This window comes from Trichechus manatus, unplaced genomic scaffold (genome assembly GCF_000243295.1).
Source record: "Trichechus manatus latirostris isolate Lorelei unplaced genomic scaffold, TriManLat1.0 scaffold00008, whole genome shotgun sequence".
NCBI classification, from domain to species: Eukaryota; Metazoa; Chordata; class Mammalia; order Sirenia; family Trichechidae; genus Trichechus; species Trichechus manatus.
Window position 1 is genome coordinate 8189252 of NW_004443944.1, and position 10987 is coordinate 8200238.

The 10987-nt window shown below is 45.5% G+C and overlaps 2 protein-coding genes across 3 annotated transcripts in view; one reads left to right on the top strand and one right to left on the bottom strand.

The window, feature by feature from the left end:
- AURKA (aurora kinase A) overlaps positions 1 to 5744 on the top strand; it is a 23619-nt gene extending 17875 nt beyond the window's left edge. For both annotated transcript variants that reach the window (XM_004370219.2, XM_023742807.1), the window contains exons 7-9: positions 1641 to 1789; positions 4536 to 4710; positions 4850 to 5744. In XM_004370219.2, the coding sequence (XP_004370276.1) occupies positions 1641 to 1789; positions 4536 to 4710; positions 4850 to 5032 (507 nt within the window). In that variant the 3' untranslated portion in view covers positions 5033 to 5744. The remainder of the gene's footprint in view (positions 1 to 1640; positions 1790 to 4535; positions 4711 to 4849) is intronic.
- A 662-nt stretch (positions 5745 to 6406) lies between these two features.
- Positions 6407 to 10987, bottom strand: part of FAM210B (family with sequence similarity 210 member B) — a 17626-nt gene continuing 13045 nt past the window's right edge. Inside the window, exons 2-3 of the mRNA XM_004370220.2 lie at positions 10066 to 10238; positions 6407 to 9482 (exon numbers count right to left, since the gene is read on the bottom strand). Coding sequence (XP_004370277.1) covers positions 9266 to 9482; positions 10066 to 10238 — 390 coding nt within the window. The 3' untranslated portion in view covers positions 6407 to 9265. The remainder of the gene's footprint in view (positions 9483 to 10065; positions 10239 to 10987) is intronic.

Below are 10987 nucleotides of genomic sequence, written 5' to 3' on the forward strand. Positions count from 1 at the left end.
TCATTAACTCAGAGCAGGTGGATGTTCGTAAAGCGTCATTAACTCAGAGCAGGTGGATGTTCGTAAAGCGTCATTAACTCAGAGCTGGTGGATGTTCGTAAAACATCATTAACTCAGAGCTGGTGGATGTTTGTAAGCGTCATTAACTCAGAGCAGGTGGAGGGGAAGAGCATTTTCTTTGCCTTCGCGCCTTCAGCGTATTATGGTCTCTAGGGTCACTTGGATTCAGAATCGACTTGACGGCAGTGGGTTGGTTTTTTAGCTTTGGGCTGAAAGAATGAAGGATGTCCTTTCTGACGGTAACATTTGGTTTCTATCCATTTGTTCAGTAAATATTTTTGGTGTAAAAAAATGTTCAGTCCTTTCCAGCGACTTTGGAAAACAAACTCTTCTCAAACTGTAGCCAGAGCTAAATGTATACTTTGTGTACAGTAATAACAAAACACTTCTTCCCTATATCTGGAAGCAAATTCTGGGTCTGCTTGCCAGTCTTTCTAAGTCTGGTTGGGAGAGTGGAAAATCCTTTCTTAAAAGAGGTGGTAACTTCAGGAAACTAAAGTAATGAAAGGACTGAATTGCTTGTGTACTTTTAAATTGGCTGATTAGCATATGCAGAAAGTTAAGATGCTATTTAACATGCATGTCTCTCTGCTTCTATTTTCTCATATTGTTCAGGATTAATTTTTCCTCTGATATTCTTGAAGTAAACGGTTAACCTCAAACAAATCCTTTTTTAAAATAATTTTGTTGTTGAGAATCTACACAGCAAAACATAACACCAATTCAGCAGTTTCTACATGTACCATTTGATGACACTGATGACATCTGAGTTGTGCAACTATTCTCACCCTCCTTTTCTGAGTTGTTCCTCCCCCGTTAACATAAACTCACTGCCCCCTAAGCTTCCTATCTAACTGTTCAAGTCGCTGTTGTCAGTTTAAAAAAAAAAAAAAAAAAAAAATCCTTTTGTTGTAGAATGATCTTGGCTTTAAAAATGAGAATTGATTACACTTGAAAGGCTTTTTTTTTTTTTTTTTTTAAGTCCTTTTTCTTAATACTGTGTTTTCAGTGACAGTTTACACAGCAGATTAGGTTCCCATTCAACCATTTCTACACCAATTGTGCGGTTACATTGGTTACATTCTTCATAGCGTGTGAACATTCTCATTATTTCTGTTCTGGTTGTTCCGTTTTCATTCATCTAGTTTCCCTGTCCCCTTACATTCTCATCTTTGTTTTAAAGTAATTGTCGACCATTGGGTCTCACACAGATGCTTTTTTAAAGGAGCACAGGACTTATGGGTCATAGTTATTATTCTGTGAGCCAATCTGTTATTTAGCTACAAGGCAACCTCAGGCTAGTGTCCTTTCGAGGTTGAGAGAGTACCTCCAGCTCATCATCAGAGCCCTTGTTGTCTTCGTATCGTGTCATGCGTGAGCGAGGCTTTGCACTGGCTGACATGTTCTTCGTGCTCAGCACCCTAAATCAGTTCCTTTGATTTAGACTCATCAAGTTGTTTGCTTTAAAACCTGCAAAACATGTCAGGATCTGTGATGGGTCTCCTTTCAAGAGCAATGTCGAACCTTAACTTGTGTTAGATAAAATCTAACACATGGACTTTCCATCCTTTTCTTCATAGTATATCACGGAATTGGCAGACGCCCTGTCTTACTGTCATTCCAAGAAAGTTATTCACAGAGACATTAAGCCAGAGAACCTGCTTCTCGGATCCACTGGAGAGCTGAAGATAGCAGATTTTGGGTGGTCGGTGCACGCCCCGTCCTCCAGGTGAGTAATTCAGCAGTGGAAGCTTGTCGGCCTAGCAAACGCCCCCCCAGGGGCCAGCCATGAGCTAAATCGTAAGATCTTTAAATGTGAATTCTGCTCCTGGCTCTTGCGAGTTGGAGCAGGTGATTATACAGAACTACTTTGGCATAACCTAGGCCTGGTAATAAACTGGTGTCTCTGAGAAAACTATTCTGCAGCCATTTTGGGGGATTTAGGGCGTTCTAGGCCTGGGGATAAAGAGGCTTACGGTCTTTAGAGACTAATGAAAGGAGACAGCAAACAGATATCAGAAGTGACATTGGTGACGCAGCGGGGAGGCACTCTGAGCTGCTCCCGGGGTAAGAAGATGGGGTGAAGCTCCGAGGGTAGCACCACAAAGATCCAGAGCTGAGAGCCCAGTACTTTGGGGAAGTTAAACACAGCTGGATGGAGCTGTGAGGGTGGAAGATTCTCCGTCGTCTTTGTCGGCGGGGGGAGCAGTCCTTCCGTGTCCCCCCCCTTAAAGCTGAAGCAGACACGTCAAGCTCATGGAACAACTGAAATCTCAGGTGAACTTGGCCAAAAGAGCCAGAATACTGCGCTGTTGAAAATTTATTTTGGGTTAAAATAGGCTTTTGAAACTTGGTGCGTACCTTACGTGCCCTAGTTCACAACACGTCGCCTGATTAGGGTTTGTCGGCTTTGGGGGAGGACTTCAAAATGACAGCCAGCTTACTTTAAAGCCAGTTTCTAGCCTGACATAGATGACAGGGGGAAAGAGCCCTTTGTGTTACTGACCACTTGGGACAGTTTCAGGCGATGCACTGAGTCTGCTGTTGGAGTCTTCCCTTTTGAAAGGACTGACTGCCTTTCATTAGTGGGAGCTGTTGTCCCTGGCGAGGCAGACATAAAGAATTGCAGGTTTCATAGAGTCACCGTGTTAAACTAGACCTTAACGTGTCCAGTGGTTTTCAGCCTTTCACTGGTCACTTTGCCCCACATCCCACAGGTTAATAGTGACTGTAATATTTCCCGGATTCTTGTGCCCCACTGTTTGAGAACCTCTTAATTCAGTCTGTCTCCCTCATCTCATTGGGGATGAGGTGTCAGGAAAGGTCACTCCTGATTCCAGATCACAATTCAACTGAGTGAACATCTGCATGCTTGCTGGGTGCCAGGCATGGCCGAACACAGTGCCGGCACAGAGTAACTGTAAAGGAGAACCGATAGAACGCAACAGAAACTCAAGTCCTTGCTCTTGGTTTGACGTCTCTGCCATGCCCAGTTTATCTCCCTCCTCTGTTAGGAAAATTCAGATGCACTGAAATGTTGAACTGTAGTTGAGAGCACGCCGTCTTTCCAGTGCATACATCTGATGAGCATTGACATTTGCCCTGTAAGCTGCGTCTACTTTTTGGTGGCACATTTAAAAATAAATTGCAGATATCATGATGCTTCACCCTTAAGTACTTCAGTATATGTCTCCTAAAAATAAGGACATTTCTCCTGTATAATCACAAAATCATTATCACACTAGAGAAAAGTTAATGCATTTGTTAGTATCTAGTCCCTGTTGAAATTTCCCCAGTTGTCAACAAAATGTGTTTCATCACTCTTTTTTTAAATCGGAACCCAGCCAAGGTCCATGCATTTGTATTTGTCTCTGGTCGTAATCTAGATCAGTCCCAGAACATTTTAAGTGGAGTTTTCTGACTGTGTGTCACTTACTTTGGTCCTTTGTCCCCTGTAGTTGCTGAAAACTGGAAGTTAAGACTGAAGACCTGAAGAGATTCAGGCGAAATATTTTTGGCAAGAAGGCCAGAATAGGTCACGCGATGCAGTGCTACCCCCGCCTCTGTACCTCTTCTGTACCAGTGATCTGTCAGAAGGCGGTGTGAATCTATAACCCAAAACCTAGTGCTTTCCTAGCGAGATGGTTTTTACTTTCTTGTGCTTAATGTCACCTGGCTATTAGCTTCTGAGCATGTGTGTCATATAAAAACAAATGTGAAACTCCAAATAGTATTCGCAGAGAGCTCCGCACGGCTGCTTTTACACAGTAATAATCTTATATTCCGGGTCATTCAGGGAGGTTCTGGAATTGTGCAGATTTGGGGCTAGGCTTGCTGGCTAGCTGTGTGCTCGCTCTTACATACTCCCTCAGTTTCTCTCCTATCGAGAAGTGGGGATTTACTGATTTATTTAAAAAATTGTTACTTTGTTGAAAACACATACCAGTTCAACAGTCTGTATAAGTCTGTGACACTGACACATTCTTCAGGCTGTGTGACCGCTGCCACGCCCCTTTTCCCAACTGTCCTTCCCATTAACTAAGCTTCTGTCTCATCTTCCCGGTTGCTGTGGGCAGTTTGACCCCATACCGACAGATCTGAACAGAGCACAATGCCCAAGGCAGAGATTCTTTACTAATTAAGCTAAACTGTTGTTTGGTTTAAAGAAGACTCCAGGGGATATTTTTGGTTTAAGGTTCAAACATCATCTCAGGGCAATAGTTTCGGGGTTCATCCAGCCTCAGTGGTTCTGTAAAGTCTGGATACCACAAGAATTTGGAATTCTGTTTTGCATTTTTCTCCTTTTGATCAGGATTCTATAAAAATGGGGATTTATAATAGTACCTGCTTCATGGCACAGGATTTGGCCTTGAGAAAGCACGCAGTAGTTGGCGTACTGTTAACGGTTTCTGGCGGCTATCGTAATGATCAAGACGAAGCCTGTTAACTACCCTGAGCCCTCCCTCCATTTCCAGGAGAACCACTCTCTGTGGCACCCTTGACTACCTGCCTCCTGAGATGATCGAGGGCCGAATGCACGATGAGAAGGTGGACCTCTGGAGCCTTGGAGTCCTTTGCTACGAATTCTTAGTTGGGAAACCTCCTTTTGAGGCAAGCACATACCAAGAGACCTACAACAGAATTTCACGGGTAAGACATCCCTGAAAAGCATCCGTCACTTCTTTCAGAATTCTTCCCACATCAGCCTCAGCTCCGGGCCAGTGAGATGGGATGGTTTTACCCTTCAGTCTCTCCCAACCACGTCTTGTTTCTCATTATCTTCCTCCAGGTTGAGTTCGTGTTCCCTGACTCGGTAACGGCGGGAGCCAGGGACCTCATCTCAAGACTGTTGAAGCATAATCCAAGCCAGAGGCTGACTCTGAAAGAAGTACTTGAGCACCCCTGGATTACAGCCAATTCGGCAAAACCACCAAGTAGCCAGAACAAAGACCCAGCTAGCAAACAACCTTAGGAGCCTTGCCGGGGGAAGTCTGAGCCAGGGCCGCTATATAACCTGGCAGGAAATCGCTACTGAAACTTCATCCGCTGTGGACTGCCTGCCCTCCGTCAAAAGTGCTACAAAAAATATTACTTTTTTTACCGAGCAGGCAGGACCTTAGGCTCCCAACTCAGAAACCTCCACTTCAGTAAACACGACACCCTGATAATGTCGGGGGGCCGCCGAGTGAGGAGTCCTGCAGAGACCCAGGCGGAGTCGTGTGGGAAGTGCCGCCTTCGCCTGATTGATTAAAAGGAAGCGGCTTGCAATAACCTCCAAGTCCCCGAGTGTGTGTGTAACTTATTGGGTGACCGCACCTGGCAAAGCTGTCGGAATGAACACTGATCTTTGTTTCACATGTTAAAATAAAAGACTTTTGCATAGACTTGTATTTTTACTTCAGTCACATCCCCTTCGGAATGCTCTCTGTCCAGCACCCGTTAAGCCTGCCTGGGTGCATAGTCCTCGTTGACCACTCATCCCCTGGCTGAAATTTACAGTAGCAACACGTGCTCCACCTCTGTCTCAGGACTGGCTCGGGACACGGACGAAACCATGGTATCTCAGTTTCCAGATGTTCAGGGCTAATTTTTGAAATTATGGAGTTACGGCCTGTGTGCACTTTAAAAATAAATGTGTCAATAAATGCCGAAATCTGAGGTGCACGGGTAGTTCTTTCACCACCTGCCCACTCCCGGCCTTGGAAAGCACAGGTGCCAAAAGGAGGGGTCTCCCCTGCTTCTGGTCTCTGTTTGATGTGTTCCTAATTCATAAAGTTACATATCTGTTTATACAGCATGGCTCTGACTAGCAACAGCTTCATCTGTTCACCAGCTAAAGGACGTGGTGAACTCGCCAATGACGAGTGAAAACCTGGGATTGTCGAACTGAGAATGGTTAAGAGTCAGCTTTTATGGCTGACCTTCAGTGCCAGAGACTAAATATCAGAGATGGGTCAAAACGTAAACGTGGCCAACGTGTTACGTATCCATGCTGGGGTCACAGTGGAGTCGTGGAAACCTGAAAGCATGCCTGGGCTGAAGCTGCAGCGTCCCATTACCCCCCCAGGACAAAAGTGTTTTGGGTTCCTATAGAAGTCTTGGGCCAAACCAACTCTGCATTCCCCAAGTAGTGATAGTTCATGTATCGCCCACCCCAGCTATAGTTAACATGACATGGCCAACTTCACTAGTGATACCAGCTAAACTATGCCATCTCCCCGAACAGAATCCCACACAGGCCAAGAAAACGGCTCACTGGAGGAGCATGTTAACAAATAGGTCACAGGGTCCTGCTTCATCAGTAATAATGCTGACTTCACCCAAGAGGAATAAAAAAGTAGCCATAGACTTTACCGAGACGTTTATTTGTTTCACAGAATTTAAGCTGCTTACTTTGGCAGATTAAAAAAAGGTGAAAAATGGCTTACATTTTTAAAATAGATCATCCAGCGTTCCTAGTTCTATAAAAGCAATGTAAACACAAGCTGTCTGTCCATCCTGCTGGGGAAGTCATGTAATGCGGCAGTTCCCTGATGCTGTGACCTCACCCTCTCCAGTGATCTTCTGTGGTGGTCACTGGTCACAGGAAGGGAACGGAGCCGGGGCTTAGACGGTAAGGATAGGGCTGTTTGGTGTGAGAATGCGTTTTATTGCTTGCCCTTCCAGTCCGCTCCGTTACTCCTAAGGAAGTCTAGGAATGAGGCCCTTAACCCTGAATCTGTCTATAGCTTTTCTGCATAGGTACAACTAGGGGTCTGAATGGCAGGGAGCCGGGGACGGAAGGGGCGGGGCGGAGGAGCCAGCAGGCACGCTACGCATGGGCTTCACTGTGTTTACTAACCTGTAATGCACAATTTTACTGGGGTTTCACCACATTCTTAATGTGAAAAACAGGTGAAATTGTGCACTACAGATTAGTAAGGCCACACATACCTTACTGAGTAATCCGTCCCTGAGAAAGGGCTAGGAGCCTGAAGCCAACGGGTCACGTTCACACACAACGCACGATGGGAGCAGAATGCTGCAGTCCAGGTAAGGAATTACCCAGCACTGATCTGAGGGTACCTTGCTCAGGTGTGTGGATGTCCTTGCAATCAGACTCCAGAAAGGCAGCTCAGCTACAATCTGTAAGACCTTTGGGTAATGTGCCAGATTGCTTTAAAAGAAAAAGAAAACAGTTCCTTTTTAACAATCTTCCAAGTGGAGAATCTGTCCTGCAAAGACTCTTCTCAGTGGTGGTGGAATGACTGATCGACATTGGTTATTTAGGGCGAAGCAGGGAGCTGGCAGAGCCAGAGCTCAGTAAAACCAGGAGGGTCAGTCGATAGTTCTTTACTTTTCTGATTGTCACGGATGTGTCAAACGCTTGAGCCAGAAGGAGGAACACAATCCCCTCAACCATGGTGGTGGGGCAGAGCGGGTACACTGGGGCTTCCCAAGATGTGAAGCCAGGGCGCAGCCAGCAGGGCGGCGTCAACAACACTGAGTCCCACAGAAAGGACTTCCTTCAAGGAGAAAGTCTCAGTTTGGTTCTGGTGTGCCTGAGTATCTATGCGTACCTAATCCCATAACGGAGAGCAAGGGGCCTCAGGTTACACACCCTTCATGGGTAAAACTGGCTTAGAATTTAATTACATTGCCCATCCCCCTCCCTTCCTGGCTTGTATTTATTTTACAGGTGCCTTCTGTTTATAACCCCAATGGCAACCCTACAGGACAGAGTAGAACTGCCCCATAGGGTTTCCAAAGCTGTAATCTTTACAGAAGCAGACTGCCGTATCTTTCTCCCACGGAGCGCCAGATTGGTTCAAACCGCCGACCTTTTGGTTAGCAGCTGGGCCCTAAACCACTGTGTCAGCAAGGCACCTTCTATTTATAACAAGTGATGCTCATTTCCTTTTTAGGGCATGATACAACTTTTTTTTTTAACAGTTAAACATAAAGTTAATTACATATAAAGTCAATATATGTCAAATATATGAGCAACACAATGTAAACATTGTGATGGTAGCCCTGGGACGTCTGCAGTTTGAAGGGGGTTACTTACGCAAAGATTGTCTCAGCTCTTCATATATACAGTATCCAAATTCCCCTGGATACAGGTGGCAGGAGCCAAATGATGCTGTCACTTGGAGACCTGTTGCCTGCGAGTCTCTTCCAACTCGGTGACCCTAAAGGACAGAGTAGAACTGCCCCATAGGCAGGGGCGGATTATCCAATAAGCAAGGTAAGCACTACAATTTCACTACAAAGCTGTGGTAAAACCCATGCAAAATTGTTCACTACAGATTAACAAGCACAAGTAAGCCTGTGCTTCCCTTGCTTATTGGATAACCTGACCCTGCCCGTAGGGTTTCCTAGGCTATAATCTTTATGGGAGCAGATCGCCAGATCTTTCCTCCTGAGGAACCGGTGGGTGGGTTTGAACCACCGACCTTTTGGTTAGCAGCCGAGTGTTTAACCACTGTGCAACCAGGCTCCTCTTACTTGGAGAAGGTTTCCAGTTTCACCGAAACAAAGACAAATGACCCTGATCTACCTGAATGAAGTCTCAGCAGAGCCACCTGAGGTGGGACCCGCGGTGCCCAGATTTGAGGGTGTTTTGGAATCCGAAACCCACCAGACACATCTGCTTCTCTTTTCCCAAAACAAACGCGATGAGTGTCAAAGGGCGGAGGCTGGCTTAGATCCTGATCACATATTGTTAGGTCTTCAGTTTGGCTTCAGTGATTGTAGCACTGGCAGCTGTTTTACAGAAGGCTGCAGATTACACCGCAGGCAGCGGACGGCAGACGTTGGAGGACGGGGGATTTTAGAGACGAGCTGGATTAATCACTGCTCTTCGACTTAAGCCAAGATTCACCTCCCGGGGTTCTGCAGACTGACCCTCACCACCTCACCAATCATCTTCCAGAAGGACATTCTGGAGGCTCACAGTTTTGGTTGCGATGACAACTCCATTCTGATCTGTTGCTGACGTTTTAACTTAGGTATACAAGCCCACGATGAAGCGCACGAGCAAAATTTATAAAACAAAAACCTAGTTCTTCAGAAATCTTAATTTTGCTGGCAAAGGTATGACAGTCATGAGAACATAGCAATTAGCCCTCTGCTCACCCTAAAAAAAGCCCTACAGCGCTAAAACCAACCCAAACTGTGTAATTTAGAAGCGGTAGCTTTTCAGTGCCTACAACTGAAGAATTCATCAAGGCTTTGCAGCTGGAGGTTTAAAAAATCCCACTTTCCGGAAATACCTGACAAGCAAGGGCACAGAAACCAAGGTGATGCTGATTCTCACGGGCGCGAACAGCTTGTGGATCGCGTACGCCACCACGAAGGTACTCGTGCCCGCTGCCAATTTCGACTGCACCAGCGACTCTTTAAATCCGAGCTTAAGCAGGAGAGCAGACATGTCCACGCCGCTGGGGGAGAAGAGGCAGAGAAAAGGATTATTACAGCAAGGCGTTGACTACAGAGTTGATTTCCCTGCCAGATTTACAGTATTTATTTAAAAAAGTTTTTTAAAGTATTTTTAAAAATGTGATGAAAGTAACCAGGTGAATAAAAAGTACTAGAAAAAAAAGTTTTTGTTCACATAGAATCTTACGACAGTAAAAAAAAAAAAAAAAAAACTCCAATATTTATTTATGATTTGTTTTTAATAATTTGTTTTCTTTATTGTTGAAGATATACACAGCAGAACATATACCAATTTCTACATCTACAATTCAGTGGCATTGATTACATCCTTCAAGTTGTGCAACGAGTCTCACTCCCCTTTTCTGAGTTGTTCTCCCCCGCTAACATAGCCTCATTGCCCCCTCATCCTATCTAACCTTCCGAGTTGCTGTTTTTACACGCGGAGTATGTAAAATATACCAAAGTCAATTTGATCCCACACAGATAGTTCTTTAAAAGAGCACAATGCTCAAAACAGATATTCTTTACTAATTAAGCTAACTTATTCTTAAAAAGCCAATTATTTATCACGGTCAAGGCTCTTACCTCGAAACAACCGTGTAAAAGATGCCCAAGGAGACTAACGAGATTCCGATGTGCACGGACACACCCACGGCCCCGTATTCCTTAAAAATCTTTCTCAGCTGCTGTGACTTGCTTTGCTGCTTCTCTGGGCTGCCGGCCTCACTGCCTGCCGTCTCCATGACTTTGCTGGGGTCCTGCACACAAGCCAAAGAAGGGGAGACACTCAGGCCAGAGCAAGGAGCCAATCCTGGTCATCACCAGCTTTTTCATTTTCATGTATTTATTTTTTGTACTTTGGATGACGGTTTACAGAACCAACTAGCTTCTCATTAAACAGCTAGTACATACATTGTTTAAGACATTGGTTATCAACCCCATGACGTTAGTACTCTCCCTTCTCGACCTTGGGTTCCCTATGACCAGCTTTCCTGTCCCCTCCTGCTCTAGTCCTTGCCCCTGGGCTGGTGTGCCCTTTAGTCTCATTTTGTCCTGTGGGTCTGTCTCATCTTTGGCTAAAAGGTGAGCCTCCGGAATGACTTCATTACTGAACTAAACGGGTGTCCGGGGACCATACTCTCGGGGTTTCTCCAGTCTCTGTCAGGCAGTCAATCTGGTCTGTCTCTGAGTTAGAACTGTGTTCTACGTTTTTCTCCAGCTCCGTCTAGGACTCTGTTGTGATCCCTGTCAGAGCAGTCGGTGGTGGGAGCCGGGCACCATCTAGTTGTAGTGGTCTCAGTTTGGTGGAGGCCGTGGTGTTTGTCATCACCAGCTTTTATACTCATGAAACGTTATCCTTGCTTTCCCGCCCAACGAGAGGTCAACGTTATCCTTGCTTTCCCGCCCAACGAGAGATCATTATCCTTGCTTTCCTGCCCAACGAGAGGTCAACGTTAGCCTTGCTTTCCTGCCCAACGAGAGATCATTATCCTTGTTTTCCTGCCCA